Here is a 19986-nt window from a genome sequence, read left to right on the forward strand (position 1 = left end):
ATAATGAATACAGATTTTTAAAAAACTATAGATTATTTTTATTATAACCATTTAATCAAAAATTGATTCAAAGTCTATAAACCAATGATTCTAAGAACACTTGATGCTTTCTAAAGCATCATACGGTAGTCCCCTCTTAAATGTGGCTTCCCTTTCTGTGGTTTTAGTTACCGGTGTTCTGCTGTGGACTCAATGTTAGTTGGAAATTTTCATAAATAAGCAATTCATAAATTATAAATTAAACACTGTCTTGCTCCTCTCTGCCTGGGACAGGAATTATTCCTCTGTTCAACATATCCACCCTGTATACATCACCTGCCCACTAATCACCTGGTCGATGGCTCAGTTATCGGATCTATTGTTCCAGTACTGTAGTGTTTATACTTATGAGTTGGTGCTATTTGTGGTTTCAGGCATCTACTGGGGGTCTTGAAATATATCCCCTAAGCATAAGGGAGAACTACCATAGTTCTGCTTATAAATTTGTAGACTGAGGAATAAAATAGAAAAGCCAAATTAATTTCAAATAATCACGGGACAAAATAACAAAAATACTAGATTTCATAATTAAAGGTTAATAGTAACTACTTAATTTATTGTATTTCCTCTGCAATATAAATAGCAGAGCCTTGAAAGAGGTTAATTTAAAATATTCTATTTCAAAAACATTCTCAGTGATGAATAATTCCTAAAATTCTAAAAATACTACCAAAAGGCTGTTTTAGAATATCTCTTCCTTTTATATTTTCTTACTGACATTTTCTACTTTATGAGATAGAAATAAGATTGTTTCTGGGGCCAGCATTGAGGCACAGTGGGGAAGCCACCACCTGTGACTCCAGCATCCATCTGAGTCCGGTTCCAGTCCCATGTGCTCTAACTTCCGATCCAGCCCACTGCTAATGCACCTGGGAAGGCAGAAGACTGCCCATGTGCCTAGGCCCCTGCCACCAACATGGGAGACCCAGACTGGGGTCCAAGCTCTTGGCTTCAGCCATTTGGGGAGTGAACCAGCAGGTAGAAGAGCTCATTTTTGTCTCTCTTCCCCTGTCTCTGTGGCTCTACCTTTCAAATAAATATATAAATCTTAAAAAAAAAAAAAAATTGTTTCTATCTCTGCTCCCTTTTCCTTCACAAAAAGAAGGAGATGGTGTCTATTTTTTATTGAGAAAGCTGGTATTTTTCCATTAGTGATGATGAAGTTCTCACTAGCCTAAGGCTGCTCCTTCATACAAACACTTGCATAGCATGTTATAGCTTGCCAAGAATAATGAAATAAACTGGAATGGAGCAACATTTAAACTTTTAACAACTTCAAGCAAGGAAGGAATCTACTCACACTTTCACAGTTTTTTCAATGTTTCTGATGCAGAAATCCAATGTGATCACAACTTCTGTCTTTTTGTGAACAGCTTCATTGTAATCATCTTTAACTAATTCACTAAAAAAAAATTTCCATTAGTGACCTATTTTTTGGTCTATCACTCATTCCACTGTTGACTGCATTTCATAACAATATTCTTGATACATCCTGAAAGTCAATTCACATTTTTGGGGACACTATTAAAAATATACCTGTGACTTTCTGACACACTAGAGCACTTGTATTTTCACAAACTGATACTACTTAGAAGGTTAACAGCTTAGAAACCTAAACCATTAATTTTATCAAGGAATAAAAGATAATTCACAAATAAGTTGTACTATATTACATTCTATACCACCGCCAGAATTTTTACTACTCATAGATTGCTTTCTGCTTTATACTTTAAACCAATCAATACTTTATACATCAGAAGCAGAAGACTAATAACATAGTACATGATACTTGTTAATGATGGGCTTTTGATCTACCCTGGAGATCAATAAAACAAGGTCTCATGAGCTAATGTTTAATTTCTTTAAAGGTTATAAAAACAAAGAGAAGGCCCATGAAGTTTAAAATATTTACTAATGGACCCTTTAAAGTAAAAGTTTGATCTCCACTTAAAACTATTTTTCATGCCTGATTAATGTCATGAAAATATACTAATACAAATAGTATAAAGAAACAGCAAAAGGAATAAAATCTTCCTGGATCAATAACTTGGGTACATAACAGCAAAAGAAAACAAAACTATTAGTACAATGAGATTTTTCCAGAAATTACTTAGTAAAAATGGAATTTTTTTAATGGAAACAGAAAAGAAAAATTGGTTATGGGAACAAACTGAACAACATCATAAGCAAATTTATGGTTTTACACAATGCTAACAGGGCCTAAAAAAGATAAAAACAAGAATGATGAAGTACTTCAGATGCAACTATGTAAGAAAATATGGTATGAGGTGAGGATACATAAACTGTCATGAGCATTAAAGCTCAAGGGCATTATACACAGCAAGGTGAGCCCAGAAAACACACTTCTTAGCATCTTTTGGACAAAAGGCCAGCATATGTGTACACACAAAACTAAAAAGCCTCAATCAGAGCCAGCACTGTGGCATAGCAGGTGAAGCTGCTGCCTGCAGTGCCAGCATCCCTTATAGGTGCTGGTTCAAGTCCCGGCTGCTCTACTTCCAATATGCACCTGTGAAAGCAGTGGAGGATGGTCCAAGTGCTTGGACCTCATGGGAGACCTGGATGAAGCTCCTGCCTCATGGCTTCAGAACAGCCATTTGGGGAATAGATCAAAGGATGGAGGGTGTCTTTCTCTCTTTCCTCCTCTCTTACCTTTCTCTGGCTCTCTCTCCCCTTGTAGCTCTGCCTTTCAAATAAATTAATTAATTAAAAAAAAAAAGACTTCAAATGGTATGTAGAGCTGTGTTAATTCCCTAAAGAAATCCATTTATTTTCCACTTTGATCAGAAAGATGACATCTATTGCCGGCGCCGTGGCTCAACAGGCTAATCCTCCGCCTTGCGGCGCCGGCACACCGGGTTCTAGTCCCGGTCGGGGCACCGATCCTGTCCCGGTTGCCCCTCTTCCAGGCCAGCTCTCTGCTGTGGCCAGGGAGTGCAGTGGAGGATGGCCCAAGTGCTTGGGCTCTGCACCCCATGGGAGACCAGGATAAGCACCTGGCTCCTGCCATCGGAACAGCGCGGTGCGCCGGCCGCAGCGCGCTACCGCGGCGGCCATTGGAGGGTGAACCAACGGCAAAGGAAGACCTTTCTCTCTGTCTCTCTCTCTCTCACTGTCCACTCCGCCTGTCAAAAAAAAAAAAAAAAAAAAAAAAAGAAAGAAAGATGACATCTATTAATCATGAAAATTTCAAAAAGAAAAAATGGTCAAAATCATATTCATCTTATATTTCCTTAGTGTCATTCTCAGGAAGAGAATATTCAGCCAAATGTTCAATACTTTGTTTCAGAATTTTTTTTTTAAATATTTTTTTTCATTTATTTGAGAGGTAGTGTTACAGACAGAGGGAGAGACAGAGAGAAAGGTCTTCTATCCACTGGGTCACTCCCCAAATGGCTACAATGGCCGGAGCTGAGCCGATCCCAAGCCAGGAGATTCCTCTGGGTCTCCCACTCAGGTTCAGGGTTCCAAGCACTTGGGCCACCTTCTACTGCTTTCCTAGGCCACGGTAGAGAGCTGGATTGGAAGAGCAGCTGGGACTTGAACCAGCACACATATAGGATGTCAGTGCCACAGGCAGAGGCTTAGCCCACTGAGCCACAGCAGGGGCCCCTCAGAATGTTTTGAATGATTAATTTAAAACATCGGCTTGATGGAACCAGCATTGTGGTACAGTGAGTTAAGCGTCTGCCTGCAACACTAGCATCCCATATGGGCTCTGGTTTGAGTTCTGGCTGCTCCCTGCTAGTGCACCTGGGAAAGCAACAGAAGATAGCCCAAGTGCTTGGGCCCCTACCACTCATGTGGGAGACCCAGATGGAGTTCCTGCCTCCTAGCTTCTGCCTGGTCCACTCCTGGTTGTTTTAGCCACTTGGGGAGTGAACCAGTAGATGGAGGATCTCTTCCTAACTCTACCTTTCAAATAAATACAATAAATACTTTTTTTCTCCTTAAATTAGCTTTGAAATTATTTGTCAAGGAAAATGTATAGTCATGTTGTATGATTCCACTGATATAAAATGTCTGGAATAGGCAATTCTACACAAAGTAAATCAGTGGTAGCCTAGATCTTGAGAGGTTTAGTGAAAATTGTGGAAGAAATGTTAATGTGTATAGTTTCTTTTTGGGGTGATGAAAATGTTCTAAAATTAATGGTGATGGCTTGCACAACTCTGGGAATATGTTTAAAACCACTGAACAGTATACTCTGAATGAGTGAGTCACAAAGTGTGTGAACTGTATCTTAACAATATGGTTAAAAAAAAAAAAAAAGTAAATGTGTACTTTATTTGGGAAAAAGGTAGGAAATGGAGGAAACTTCTGAGGATTTAACCCCAAGAAAATAGATTGTATTGTATTCTAACAATGCCAAAGCCATCCCATATAGTGAAATGTCAAGAAGTCAAGGTCTTGGTATAGAAACTCATATACTATCACACCTTCCCATGTGGAAAAAATTTCAAAATAAGATACTATTTGTCCTATAATGACTCAAATATAATTCAAATGAAAAATGCTCCATGTTTAGTTGAAGTGGAACAAATGTATTATGATAAAGATCAAGTACCTTCTCCTAGCTAGTTTGAAGAAGTATGAATAATGGGTGATTATCATTTATTTAGTGAGGTCTGCATAAAGATCAATTTTCAGATTTCAATCTATTACTTACATCAACCATCGGATTCCCTTTCGCATTAATTCCTGATAAAGCAGCAAGGTACCAGCAATTCTACAGGCATAACACACAACTCCTGTGATTGTCTAATGAAGAAATAAAAATATGTTAGCTTTTGGTGCTATGGTTCAGGTAATAACAATTTTTACACAAGATTTCTCAAGCTTTAGATTACTATCAGGTTAACTGAAAATGCAATAAGCTATCAATTTCTAAAAGACATAAGTACTTCATCTTAAACATGATTTTTACATAGATTTCAATGGACAAAATTTTCTCAAGAAAGGACAGAACATAAAGAAAAGAGAATATAAAATAACTTGTAATGGATAACAATTTAAATGGATAACAATAACAGTTATTCAAGCATAGATATGAAGATGACCAATACATTTTACTGCTTCTACTATTGATGAGAAAATTTAAAATTCAGGTGTTTACATACTAATCTAATGACATACTAACCTTAGCCATGCTAGCATCCCCGTCTAAATCATAACGTGGATGTACTTTAGGGAGGGAAACTGAAATATGAAGTAAAATACTTAAGATCAGAAATATTCTGAATAAACTACTTTCTTCTTTAATACTCAAATAGAGCATATACAAGTTAAACATTAGTGGCAAAACTCTTTTAGTCATTTTTCCTGGCCAAAAAAAAACACCAAACTACTGGGAGCTGGTGTAGAGGGCATCTCATATGCACGCTGGTTTGAATCTGAGCTGCTCCACTTCCAATCCAGCTCCCTGCTAATGTGCCTGGGAGGGCAGTGCAGGATAGCCCAAATGCTTGGACCCCTGCCAACCATGTGGGAGACCCAGAGGAAGTTCCTGGCTCCTGGCTTCTGCCTAGCCCAGCCCCAGCTATTTGGGGCCATTTGGGAAGTGAACCAGCAGATGGAAAACTCTATGTCTCTCTCTCTCTCTGTAACTGTGCCTTTCAAATAAAATGAACATTAAAAAAAAAAAAAAAGTACTTGAAAAAATAATGCTCATTACCTAACACATTACTTCCAATATTTGTAATTTTTAATTTTTTTAACAGTATTCCAACACAATGTGCTCAATGTTTCTTTTTGATCTACATCAAATCCTCAAATTGCAGGAAAATAAAAATCTGGGCAATTCATTTTTTTTTTGCCACCAGTAGAATGAGGAACTGAAAAGATTCCAAAAATGCTTTATTTTTCTTGGACTTAAGTGTCAAGCACAATGTCTTATACACACTGGACACAATAAATGTTGGCTGACTTTTGTGATACAAAAGGTTATTTTGAATGTTAGCAAAACACTAAAAGCAGAGTTATGGTAAAACAGCCATGACACAATCATTCTACTTTAGGAAGCAAAGTATTTGTAATCAAACTATTTTTATGAGGCCTTTCACTCCTACTCACAGTTAGTTTATAAAACTTTAATATTTAAGGAAGTTCTACATTAATATCAACAGCACAATCATTTTTACAATAGGCTTTTTTTTTTTTTTTTTTTTTTTTTCATGGTTAGTAAGAACAAGCAAAATCCCAACTTACTTTTTTCATATATTAACCCTATGGTACTCAGTGGTTCCCGGCTTACTACAAAAATGGGATTTTCCTCGGTAGTTTTAGGGAAATGCTGTGCCAGTCTTCCAGGTTCGAGGACTAAGCGTCGTCCTTCATAGATAAGTTCTTGATTTGAAGAAATAATTTTGGTTTGTTTATATACCAGTTCATGAAATACAGTAGCACTGTTTGATAAAAATTCAAAAGGACAATATGATTGGGAATAAAACAAGAGGTAAATCCTTTTTTTTTTGTTTACATGATGAGTGCAACAATGTCCATTTCCAAGAGATATTTCTCAATGAGTCCATAAAACACTGCTTTGCTAATATGAATACTATCTAAACTTCCTTAAACTGAAAATTCCACATAATCTGTCCATACAGTAATCAATTCTAAAATATTTTTACATTTGGATATCTCTGTGATGCAGAATTCCTGACATTTAAAAGTGAGGAACCGAAACAGAGAGGTTAAGTACTCTGACTTTGAGTGAAATCCCAGCTCTTCCACCTCACTTGTTGTCTAACCTCACCAGGAAAATGAGAAGAACAACAGCACCCACAGAACTCCTATGAGCATTAAATGACTTAAAAGAACTGAGAACAGCACTTGCAATATGACTATGTTTGTTACATAAATGAATAAAACCAAGTATTTTCAAAAGAATGTTTTTGGAAGAAAGGTAGAATTCCCTGGAATACATTTATAAAATCAAAAAAACATTTCAACAGTGATGTTGTGATGTGGCTCTGCCACAAGCTTCTGTTTTGATCTGGTTCTGGCTTAAGTAAACTTTCTAGGTTCAAATATACTATCAAAATGAAAATCGTGGCTAATGTCTAGAATAAATATTTATTCAGACTACTAAGTACCAAAATAAAGACACACAATATGTTATAACCTAATATTATTGTATTCTTGATATATCTGTTTGTAAATTAAATATATTATATGCAAATATCTAAAATTCTACTTTATCCAACTTATTTTATTCCTTAAATACGAGTAAAAGTCTCTCTTTTTTTTTTTTTTTTTGACAGGCAGAGTGGACAGTGAGAGAGAGAGAGAGAGACAGAGAGAAAGGTCTTCCTTTTGCCGTTGGTTCACCCTCCAATGGCCGCCGCGGTAGGCACACTGCGGCCGGCGCACTGCGCTGTTCCGATGGCAGGAGCCAGGTGCTTCTCCTGGTCTCCCATGGGGTGCAGGGCCCAAGGACTTGGGCCATCCTCCACTGCACTCCCTAGCCACAGCAGAGAGCTGGCCTGGAAGAGGGGCAACCGGGACAGGATCGGTGCCCCGACCGGGACTAGAACCCGGTGTGCCGGCGCCACAAGGCGGAGGATTAGCCTAGTGAGCTGCGGCGCCGGCCTAAAAGTCTCTTTTTAATGAGTTTTATGAGGCAAGAAAACTGCTATTTGAATTTTGCCAACATAGAAACTAAGGTACACATAATGTGCTTTCCTTTTAAAAACACTTCATTCTGAGATCACTGTAGACTCATACACAATTCTAAGAAATAACTTGGAGAGATGCCATATACCCTTCACCCAGTTTTCCCCAAGGGGAACATCTTGCATATGGTAAACATCACAACTAGGATCTAAACACTGATACAATCCACCTAATTTACTCAAATCCCCCCAGTTTTTACATGCAGAGGCTGTCAGGGTGTGTGTTTAGTAATATTCAGTTTTATCACATAGGTAGATATTTTTAACCATGAATGTGTTTTGTTTCCATAAACACTATTGGTAGGTGTGTGTATATTTAGTTACATGAAGTTTTACCACATGGGTAGATTTCTTTATCATGAGTATATTTTTGTTTATATAAATAGATTATTTCTCCAGCATTTACTAAGTGCTTTATATACCACATATGAAAATAACTACAGTATTTAAGTCTTTGACTTACTATTTTTAAAATGAGAGGACAATTAATTTACCTGTGATTTTTAGAAAATTAATCCCTTTTCTCAAAGATAAGCAAAAAGGAATTTACTAAAGCATGAAACAGAATTTTCCAAGTGGGAAGTAGGTGCCACTGATGAAGCTGAGGCATCTTTTCAAAAAGCCCTCTCCTAATTTAGGAAAATATTTATTAAATAATATACAAGAAGAAAATACAAAGAGGTACTTACGTATTATAGCTATGAATATAAATTTTATGAGCTGTCATTTGTTGTAGTGAGAAGACATGAATTATCATTCTGTGAAGTATATCACTAGTTTCTGCAAAAAACTGGTCAAAACCCCAACACTTTTCCTGATCTGCTTCAAGGATGTTTGCAAGAACAGGGGTAAGTAGAACCTGAAGACCCCTAGAATGGTATTGAAAAAAAACGTAACCTGAAGAGGGAATATGTCATATTGTCTCAAGGTACAAAATTCTATCACTTACCAACAAATTCAGGAAACTCATTGAGTATAACTCTTATTTGAAATGCCTGGGTCTAGAAATGTTTTGGATTTTTCTTTGATTTTGGAATGCTGGCAAACACTTAGGAGATATCTTGGTGATAGGACCCAAAGCTAAACACAAAATTCATTTATGTTTCACATGTATCTTTTACACACAGCCTGAAGGTAATTTTATATACAATTTTTTAGACTTATCACATGAAATGGGGTGTAGAATTTTCTACTTGTGATATAATGTCAGTGCTCAAAAAGTTTCCGATTTTGGAGCAGTTCGGATATAGGATTTTTGGATTACGAATGCTCACCCTGTATTATTATAATTAGATTAATAAATATCTGCCAACTTTTCAGAAAGCCAGGAAATCTTTGTTTGGTATCATTTGTCAATGAATCATGGATTATATACAACATGTTTTAAAGTTAGCTTATCTTTTACTGATTTTTTTTTTTTAAATTCTCTTTCCCAAGTTTCCTCACTTTTCCAAACACATTATAATTCCAAATATACACAGATATTCACGTGAGAGACTGGAACCACAAGGTCATAAGGATAAGATAATAACCTACTCTCCAGCAATCAAAATACCTGTTTTAAATTTTTTAAAAAGATTGTATGTATTTATTTAAGAGGCAGAGTTAGAGAGAGAGGAAGAGATGGAGAGAAAGGCCTTCTATCCACTGGTACACTCCCCAATGGCTGCAATGGCTGGAGCCAGGCTGATCCAAAGCCAGGAGCCAGGAGCTTCTTCTGGGTGTCCTAGTTTGGGCGCAGAGGCCCAAGCACTAGGGCCATCTTTTAGTGCTTTCTCAGGCAATACAGAGAGCTGGATCGGAAGAGGAGTGCCAGGACATGAACTGGCGCTGCAGGTAGAGGCTTAGCCCACTATACCACAGCGCTGGCCAACAATCAAAAGATCTTTAATGTCCTTGTAATATGGCACTCTAGCATATAATTTTCTGTGAATTTATAGGCTTTTGTAGTAATATATTTCTTTAGAAAGTAGAATTAATGCAGTAATCCAGCAGTTAGTGTCAATTCAATTTACTGAAAGTAAATGAAAGTTCATATACTTTCTAATAAATAACTGAAAGAACCTTTATTTCTTCTCATGCTTTCACCAGATTATAAAGCATGTTCAAATAGACTCCCAATTACAAAATTGCAAATAGTCTTCAAAACATGTATTTGGGGGTACAGCAGGTTAAGTTGTCATTTGGGATGCCTGTATCCCACATTGGAATGCTCAATGGTTTGAGTCCCGATTGTTCAAGTCCCCGGTACTCTGTTTCCAATCCAGCTCCTTGCTTATGTGCCTGGGAAGCGGCAGATAATGGCTTAACTACTTGAGTTCCTGCCACTCATGCGGAGATCCAGTTGGGAGCTTCTGTCTCCTGGCTTCAGCCTGGCCTAGCCCTGGATGTGGTGGGAGTGAACCAGCAGATGAAAGGTCTATCCCTCTCCCCCAACCCTGTCTCTCCCTCGTTGTCACTTTAAATGCCTTTCAAAAACAAAAGCAAAAACTCAAAATAAAATATATATTTGATCATGTGACAGTCTCTGGAATAGTAATTCCTTTTCTGGTAACTATTTTCTAAGTATAATGTTGACATTTTATTTTTCCTGAACATGTGTCCATTCTCCTTTCTTTTGAGAGAGATTCCAACCTTTCTATTCTCTAATAGAACTCCCTGTGCACACGTGGACATGAGAGTCAGAAGTGGTAATGACAACTGATTGGAGATGGCCATTGGGTAGCATAAGTTAGTTCAGTGAGACTCAACCCAGAAAACCGAAAGAAACTGGGCTTTCAAGGCTGTGAGACTACTGTTCTGGGAATGTCCTGCGGCTGTCAGGAAAGAGCCTGTCTGTGAGAAGAAAAAGCAGGGAAAAAAAGCACATCTGAACAACGGAAAGACACCAAGTCCAGACCACACAGTCTGAGTACAATCTGCTGCAATCTGGCTCATACACACAGAGGGATGTTTAGTTACAGAGTCATCCATTTCCTTCTCATTGGAACCGGCAGGTTAGATTTTCTCTTCCTGGCTATGCAGGCTTGACTAACACATTAAAAAGCAGGTGGCTATCTTTTTCTTGCAGTCCATTACTTTTTTTTTTTTTTTTTAATTTTTTTTGACAGGCAGAGTGGACAGAGAGAGAGAGAGAGAGAGAAAGGTCTTCCTTTTGCTGTTGGTTCACCCTCCAATGGCCACCGTGGCTGGCGCATTGCGCTGATCCGAGGTGCTTCTCCTGGTCTCCCATGTGGGTGCAGGGCCCAAGGAATTGGGCCATCCTCCACTGCAGTCCCGGGCCACAGCAGAGAGCTGGCCTGGAAGAGGGGCAATCGGGACAGAATCCGGCGCCCTGACCGGGACTAGAACCTGGTGTGCCGGTGCCACAAGGCGGAGGATTAGCTTATTGAGCCACGGCGCCAGCCCCATTACATTTTTGACAGCTGTTTTCATTCATGATTTGGAGTATGTAAAGTTTGTACTATTTAAAATGAAAATATCATAAAATATATTTACTAGTAATATATAGAAATTTTATCATAGAATTTATAACTTCAAAGTGTTATTTTATTAGCTTGTCTTACATGTTTACTTTTTAAATGGCAAAAAGTCATGTAAGAAGTACCCACAACTTTTAAGAGGTGTTCAGTCAGTAAATCAGAACCTGGGTGTGTGTCCATTTGTGGAGTATATAAATATTACATTCAGGAAAAATGGGAAGTCAATTCAGTAATCACAAATACTAAATATTGATGAGTGTCTTGGTTTGTTTCCAAAGCAAAACCTAAAATATTTTACCTTCTATTTTTAAATTACTTCTTCTAGGATTCTGAAATAATTTGAATATTTCTAAAAACGTGGATAACATTAAACTTTGTTGTTTTTTACAATTCCAGCTAACAACTTCACTCATAGCTACATTAATACTTGTGGTCCATCAATACAAGATGGAGGTCAATCTGAAAGATACTAAGTCCCTGAGTGGAACCTCTACATTGGGAAGAACTTCCAGACCAGTAATTAGCAATCTCAAAAATGTATGGTCTATGTCCCAATAGGGACTTGAAGAATTATTTGTATAGCTCAGAATAAACCTTTACATCACCAGAAAGGCAAAAATCACCTTATACTTTAACAATGTCAATTAAAATAAAACCAAACTACATTTATGTATTTGAGTGTGATTTCAGATAAGACTTCTTTCCTTTTTTTTTTTTTTAAATAGAAGGAAACATCTTTTTAAAAAAATTACTTATTTATTTAACTAATTTGAACAGCATAGAGATAGAGGGAGAGAGAGCTTCCATCTGCTGGTTCTCTTCCCCAAATGCCTGCAGCAGCCAAAGTTAGGTCTGGCTGATGCTGGGGGCTGGAAACTCAATCCAGGTCTCTCATATGGCAGCAGGGATCCAAGTTCTTGAGTCATTACCTGCTACCTCCCCAGAGCATACATCAGTACAAAGTTGGAATTGGATACGAAGCTGGGGCCTGAACCCAAAAGTACTTCAGTACAGGATATGAGCATCTCAAATGCATCTCAACCATTGTGTCGGACACTCACCCTCTCAACAAAGATTTCAAACACTAAAGTGAGAAAGATGACAATTACATGTACTATACTTACCGAGAAAGACTACAAGAAACAGGCATGTCTGCGCTCCAGTCGATTGGTCCGTTTTCTGCTTTCTGTACTCCAGATATTGCACCAGAAGGCTTCCCAGTAATTATTTTATACCTTGGGAAGAATAAATGCAGAATAAAATAGGCAGTCCATTACTGCATGGTCTCTTAAGGGGCTCTGCAGAAGTATTTCCTCAACTGTTACTACAATTATCTACTCAACCAAACATTGTGATTGATGTCTACAGGATCAATACAACACCAAAATATTCTGAATACGACTGAAGTAGAATAGTGGCTGTATGATTATTTTGTAAATGTCATATTTAATTTTCATTTAGGATCTCAGAATGTCATGTAACAGCAGCCTGATGTTCACAATAAAAATCTACATTTCAATCTGAAAAAACTGCCCAAAACAGTTAAATCACAGAATAGACCATGAAAAAAGCACCTAAACCCTCTAATCCATACTATGCAAAGACACAATCAATTGGATTCTAAAATTACTAGGGAATGAATGGTAGCTCTTTTAAAAAAGATAAACTACACACGGCAGAGTACCAAAAAGATTCTTTACATATTGAAAAGATACACACATACATAGGAGAAGATGTATGGACCAAATTTCATCTGATTTCCAATGAAGACATAAAAATAAAGGTGAACTGAAGACAGAGATGGACAGGGAGCAAAAGAAGGCTGTAATGATGCAGCAAGTCAACGAAAGCAGCCTTTTAAATTTTACTATTTTCTAAGACAAAAATCTAAAAGGAAGAAATATCAGAGAGCTTCACGACTTCAATAATACTTTTACCCACTTGAAAATGTGAAGCGAAACAGCAGAATCTTACATTAGCATACAGAGATAATTTCTTTCTTTTTTCTTTTGGATTAAGGTTAAATGAATGTGCTCTAAGTAAGTCAATGTGATCTCTAGCGAAGTAGACCGATGGTGGGCATATAGTGCACCTGTAGCCCAAATCACAGTGGCCTGGTTCCTGACTCCAGCTTCCTGCTAATGCACATCCTGGGAAGCAGCAGTGATGACTCAAATAATTGGGTTCCTGCCACCCAGGGGAGACCAGGATTGCAGTTCCTGCTTCCTGACTTTGGCCCCAGCTCAGGCCCAGTCTCAGCCATTGCAGGCATTTGGGGCATGAACCAGTAGATGGAAGCTATCTCTCAAAAAACAAAAGGACAACAGAAACAGCCAGGATCTCTGCCTTAAGAAATTTTTCAGGGGCTGGCGCTGTGGTATAGGTTAATCCTCTACCTGAGGCCACCATCCCAAAGGGGTGCTGGTTCGAGTCCTGGCTGCTCCTCTTCCAATCCAGCTCTCTGCTGTGGCCTGGGAAAGCAGTTAAAGATGGCCCAAATTGTTGGGCCCCTGCACCCACATGGGAGACCGGGAACAACCACCTGGCTCCTGGCTTTGGATCGGTGCAGCTCTGGCTGTTGCAGTCATTTGAGGAGTGAACCAGTGGACCGAAAACCCTTCTCTTTGTCTCTCTCTCACTGCTGTAACTCTACCTCTCAAATAAATGAATAAAATTAAAAAAAAAAAAAAAAAAAAAAAAAGAAGGGGCCGGTGCTGTGGCACAGAGGGTTAACGCCCTGGCCTGAAGCGCCAGCATCCCATATGGGCGCCAGTTCTAATCCCAGCTGCTCCTCCTCTGATCCAGCTCTCTGCTATGGCCTGGGAAGGCAGTACAAGATGGCCCAACTCCTTGGGCCCCTGCACCCGTGTGGGAGACCTGGAAGAAGCTTCTGGCTCCTGGTCTTGGATCAGCGCAGCTCCGGCCGTTGCGGCCAACTGGGGAGTGAACCAGCAGATGGAAGACCTCTTTCTCGCTCTCTCTCTCTCTGCCTCTCCTTCTCTCTCCGTGAAACTCTTTCAAATAAATAAATAAATCTTTAAAAAAAAAAAAGAAATTTTTCAGAGAAGAAGGAAATTAATATGAAAAGCAGAGGGCATTCATGTGAGAAGAATCTGACTGCAGTGATATGTGGAGATTAATGCAAAAGAGAAATGACTGGAATGAATGGAAGAATTCTTAAGGAGACACAAATTCTTAAACAGTTTAACAAGTGGTAAGGTCCACACGTTTTAACATGAAAAAGAGATTCTGAGGGATCAACACTGCTATAACGTGAGATGACTGAATCACTCATTAGTAAACAGTACTGATTACTTCAATTATTTCTCAACATTCATTAACAATGTTCATAAACAGTTGAGTTTCTGTTCAAGTAAAGAAAAATTCTTTTAATGGTTTTCCTGGCCACACAGGGTGAGACACAATCATGTGAGATTCTTAGGTGCTTATAAGTCTCATGTGTCCTTTAGTAGTAAGCATTGTACTTTTTTTTTTTTTTTACCCATTTTCTGAGCAGCAAAAATGCCAATACTGCTTTAAGACCTATCTATGAAGATAAAAGCATGCTTTACAGCTAAGAACAATTTATGTTCAACTAGGAAAATACAAATTGATTATTGCTTTTGTTAGTGGAAATATTTTATAAAATGGGCACTGCTATAGAGTTCTGAATGATGCTATACCAAAAAATCATCAGTACAGTTAATGGATGTCCTCTTCCATGACTATGAACACTGTCCTTTATGGAAAATATTTAGTTTTTGCAGAAGTCACTGTGTCATCTGAATTTGTTTTACTTCTTCAAACTGATAAAAGGAAAAATATGCTTCTTCCTCAATTTTCTGAGATGTTTTTATTGTTGTGTGTGTGTTTTTAAAGATTTATTAGAAAGGCGGAGAGGGAAGGGGAGAGAGGGAGAGGGGCAGAGAGGGAGAGAGGGAGAGAGGGAGAGAGGGAGAGGGAGAGATATCAATCTCCCATCTGCTGGTTCACTCCCCAAATGGTTGTAATAGCTGGAGCTAGACCAGGCCAAAGCCAGGCACCTGGAGCTTTTCTGGGGTCTCCCATGTGGGTACAGGGGCCCAAGGACTTGGGCCATCTTCTGCTGCTTTTCCAAAAGCATTAGCTGGGAGCTGGACTGGAAGTGGAGCAGATGGGAAACAAACTGGCACCCATATGGGAGCCAGCACTGCGAGTGGAGGCTTAACCTACGCCACAACACCAGGCCTCTGTGGTTGTGCTTTTAAAGATTTGCTTATTTGAAAGACAGAATGACACAAAGAGAAAGGGGAAAGACAGAGAATCCTCCACGCACTGGTTCACTCCCCAAATGGCAGCAACAGCCAGGACTGGGCCAGGCCAAAGCCAGGAGCCCGGAACTCCAAACAGATCTCTCATGTTGGTGGCAGGGGCCCAAGCACTTGGGCCATTCTCTGCAGCTTTCACATCAGCAGGGAGTTGGATACAAAATGGACCTGCAGGAACTCGAATCAACCTTTTTATATAGGATGCCAGCTTAACCTGCTGTGTCACAATGCTGGCTCTTTTAATTGTGTGCTTATAGAAGGTAAGGTTAAGTGTTAAAGGTGTGAGAGATACAAGTTCACGGTGGGATGGGTGTTTAGCCTAGTGGTTAAGACATCTGCATCCTACTCCTGCTCCACTTCTAATCCAGTTGGCCACCCCTGCTGGAATGGTGCTGATCCAAAGCCAGGAGCCAGGAGCTTCTTCCAGATCTCCCAGACTGGTGCAGGAGCCCAAGGACTTGGGCCACCTTCTACTGCTTTCCCAGGCCACAGCAGAGAGGTGCATCAGAAGTGGAGCAGCCACAACTCAGACTGGTGCCCATAAGGGGTGCTGGCACTGTAGGCAGCAGCTTTACCAGCCACACCACAGCGTTGGCCCCAAAATGTTATTTTTAAATGGTAAGAGAAATCATAGTAGTTCAGAGTAAGAATTATGTTTATTTCTGGTATTGGTCCTAGCACTCCACAAACCATGTGTCTGTCTTCCAGCTGCATGGAGGAAAACTGGCAATAAGCACACAAATTGAAATAAATTTCAGAAAGAAGTGCATTTTTAATAATGGACCAAAGAGTCAATGGGGCTGGCAGTGTGGCACAGTGGGTGAAACCACCACTTGCAGTGTCGGCATGCCATAAGGGACTGAATTCTTATTAAAAACCAGATAGCTTAAAAATATCAGAAATGGGGTCAGTGCTGAGGTTTAGTGGGTAAACCCACCACTTGTATGGTGCCAGTTGAAGACCTGGCTGCTCTCCTTCCCACCCTGCTTCCTGCTAATGGCCTGGAAAAACAGCAGATGATGGCCCCGCACCCATGTAGGAGGCCTGAATGAAGCTCCTAGCTCCTGTCTTCTGCCTAGCCCAACCCTGGCTATTGTGGCCATGTGAGAAGTGAACCAGCAGATGGAAGGTCTTACTCTATCTGTCCCTCCCTTACTCACTCTGTAACTCTTTCAAATAAATAAATAAATCTAAAAAAAAAAAAACCAGAAATGATTGCTAGCCTAATTTTTATTAGCATAATCAACTCTAAGATACGATGCAACACAGTAAGATGTGCATCTTGAGACTATTTTTAATTTTCTATGGAGAAGTAACTTACATCACTTCTTTATTCCTACGAGGCCCTTCAAAAGGTCTAAATGGCAGTGACCCAGTAGCTGCATGGTAAAAGGTTACCCCAATGCTCCAAAGGTCAACGGTTGCTCCATATTTCTTCTGGTGATCTTTTCTTAGCACTGCTCTCTCATACATATCAGGGTGCTGAAGGGAAAAAAGGATGATAAAACTATGAAGTTCTGATCTACAGGAATATATTAAAACAAAAAATAGGTATTCAACAATGCCTAGAAATTCTATCATGATTTCCTAATAATTTCACTTTCCTAATCTGAAGACTATTTCACATCTTCTCTTCTCACCTCAAACTTCCAACACAAGCTCAAGTCCTTTGACTCTCAATTTTGATGACCTCACTCAATTTCAATAGGAAATCAAATCAACTCTTCTTTATGTCCTTAAAATACCAACCTACCTGAATCTGTGCCCTTTCCCCAAGCCTACTTTCCTACCCGAATGCTCCTATCAAAGGCCAACATTTCCATCTGTGCTGTGGAGTCCAACATATCATCTCATCAATTCCAGAAATCTATTCTTAAAATCATCCCTTTCATATAATGCATCAATTTCCCCTCTCTACTGGATCGTGCTTTTTCATTTGTGAACATGTTTGAGTATCTCCCGTGCTAAAAAAAGCCAAAATTGACCCCACATTCCTCTTTCAGTAAACATAAAATTCTCTGCTTCCCAACTCAAAATAGTTGCCTATGCTTATAACTGTTACCTCCTAATCTACCACTATGGCCTATTACAATAAATATCTTCTATATGCTTTAATGTCTAAAAATATCTCCTGCCTTGAGTTCCAGGTTCACAAATGTCTAAAACGCAACTCAAACTTAACATATCTAAAACAGACTCTCAAACTTCTCGCTCAAACCTCTTTCCTCCTAATCCTTTATCTTTAAGTAAATAATAGTACCATCTACCTAGTTGCTCATGCTCAAAACCTACCAGGCAGCCTCAAATTCTCTGCTTCATCCCTCACACACAATCCATCAAAGCAAGTCATATGGGCTCTGAAACGAAAACTGAATTCTCTGAATGAATTTGGAGAACTAGCTTGATTGAGTTAACTAGTGGATGTAGTGACCCAGATAAGTAGCTGGTGTTAAACACAAGTCCTTAAGCACAGGAGACATTGTTAATCAGAGTTGCTGAGAATACATGGATTTTCTAAGAGCAGGTTTGGGAGCTTACAGATCCACACAGATTCTGATGGGACACTTAGCTCTGCAGAGAACCAGTGGTCACACAGGCCTGGCCTCCCAACATCTGCCTTTACAGAAGTCATATATTGGCAACTTGAAGATTCTTGGAAGATAGTTTGAAGAATGTAGTACTATAGACCAAAGTAGAGTCACCATTCAAATGATCCTCACCCCAAACAATCCCTTACAACGTTGTGGGATTTGTCTATGGCTTAGAGGAATGGGAACCAATGCTGATAATACTCCTAGGAGAGGCATCTAAGTGTTGCAGTCTATGAATTCTCAAAGGGTCAGTCTCTGAATTTTGGTCATGTGGTATGTGTATGGGTGAGGAAAAAAGATTCTTTTGGGAAATCTATTTTAATGAGAAATCAGGAGTGGAGGAGATGAGCACGGGACTTGGGCTTTAAATAAGTGTCCAATCATATGCCTACCAGATACATGGGGCCTGGAGGCTTTGCTGGTTCTGTGGTATAGCATGTAAAGAGATTATTGTTCAAAGAAGCAAAAACTAGACCTCTGACCTAGCAGCTGATACTTAGGGTATAAACAGAGCTGTGAACAGGCTAAGAGTACCTGGATGTGCCTGATATCTTCTGGAACATGAGGCCGCCAACCTGGGAAGAGGAGATACAGCGATTCTAGAAGGAGACAAAGGAGGGACCTCCTCAAAAGGGTGCAATAATACACCACCTAACTGGTAGAGTTGGAAGCTATTCCCTAGGGCTGGACTGATGGGTACTGGCCTGGTGCACACCAGTCTGACATATCTGTACCCACTGCCTCTCTCCTGAATGTGCCACAGGTGCTTGTGCAGGGCTTGATATCACCGGGGGTACACTACTGTATCTGGAATAACAGTGTAAGAATAAAGCAATGCCAAGGTTTTCAGGATAAATTATTTGAAGTAACATACTAAAAGTGGAGGAAGAGAGACTTTTTCTATGTACTTTAACACAAAAAAGAGAGAGGATTCGACATCTGGATTGGGAATTCCTAGGAATTTCAAAATGATTGGTGTTTCATGTAAACATGGATTATTTCTAGATTGCTGAGCTTCAGACTAGTGGAATTGCAGTTCATTTATTTATGTTTTAGTCTTCCCAACTTAACAGTCTTTTAGAGGCAAACTAAACTGTAGCCCTAGGGGGTTACATGAAAGATTGATAGTTGGTATTAGGGGAGCAGCCTCAAAGGCTCCTTGTTATGATCATGATAACTGGCAAAGGCTACGAGTAAGGCAGCGGGTACAGACCAGAGACTGAGAGACATCCTGCAGTGTATGGGACAGTTCAGAAAAATAATCTTCCCATATCCTGAAATACCTTCCACTATCCTGCCAGATATCAGTGTAGGTCAGAAATATTTCTGATTTCATTTTATAAAGAACGTCAAGTATTTCTATAGCTTTTTCCAAGAATGTGGCTACATTTCAATCTACTTTGTTTAGTTAGAAATTTTAGCAAGAATTGTTCACTATGTTGGAAGATCATGTCAATGATGCTACCACCACTTGTGACAAGTGATTCACTAATACAACATCTAAGTAATGTTGCACTTGTATTCAAAGTGGTATTGCATAGATGTAAGCATACATGACTACATATAGCTTGCCAGTGAAGCTGTTCCTAAGCTTTTATGCACAAATATCTATTATTTTATCATGAAATAATTTCCTTTACATTAAGATATTCTGCTAATCTTTTAATCAGATTTGCAGGCTGATTACATTAGCTGAACTTTTCATTTCAAAATACTGAAGGGAAGGGGTTGGCACCGTGGCTTAGTGGGTAAAGCAACTGCCTGTAGTGCTGGCATCCAATATGGGCACTGGTTCAATTCCTGGCTGCTTCACTTTTTTTTAAGATTTATTTATTTACTTGAAAGAGTTACAAAGAGAGAGAGAGGGAGAGGC

General features: G+C 39.2%; 1 protein-coding gene across 1 annotated transcript in view; it reads right to left on the reverse strand.

Moving 5' to 3' along the window:
• Positions 1 to 19986, reverse strand: part of TBK1 (TANK binding kinase 1) — a 48011-nt gene that overhangs the window by 10401 nt on the left and 17624 nt on the right. The window contains exons 6-12 of the mRNA XM_062203300.1: positions 16844 to 17004; positions 12340 to 12450; positions 8423 to 8602; positions 6268 to 6464; positions 5201 to 5259; positions 4730 to 4821; positions 1340 to 1441 (exon numbers count right to left, since the gene is read on the reverse strand). Coding sequence (XP_062059284.1) covers positions 1340 to 1441; positions 4730 to 4821; positions 5201 to 5259; positions 6268 to 6464; positions 8423 to 8602; positions 12340 to 12450; positions 16844 to 17004 — 902 coding nt within the window. The remainder of the gene's footprint in view (positions 1 to 1339; positions 1442 to 4729; positions 4822 to 5200; positions 5260 to 6267; positions 6465 to 8422; positions 8603 to 12339; positions 12451 to 16843; positions 17005 to 19986) is intronic.

Source organism: Lepus europaeus, chromosome 10, assembly GCF_033115175.1.
Source record: "Lepus europaeus isolate LE1 chromosome 10, mLepTim1.pri, whole genome shotgun sequence".
In the NCBI taxonomy this organism is placed as follows: domain Eukaryota; kingdom Metazoa; phylum Chordata; class Mammalia; order Lagomorpha; family Leporidae; genus Lepus; species Lepus europaeus.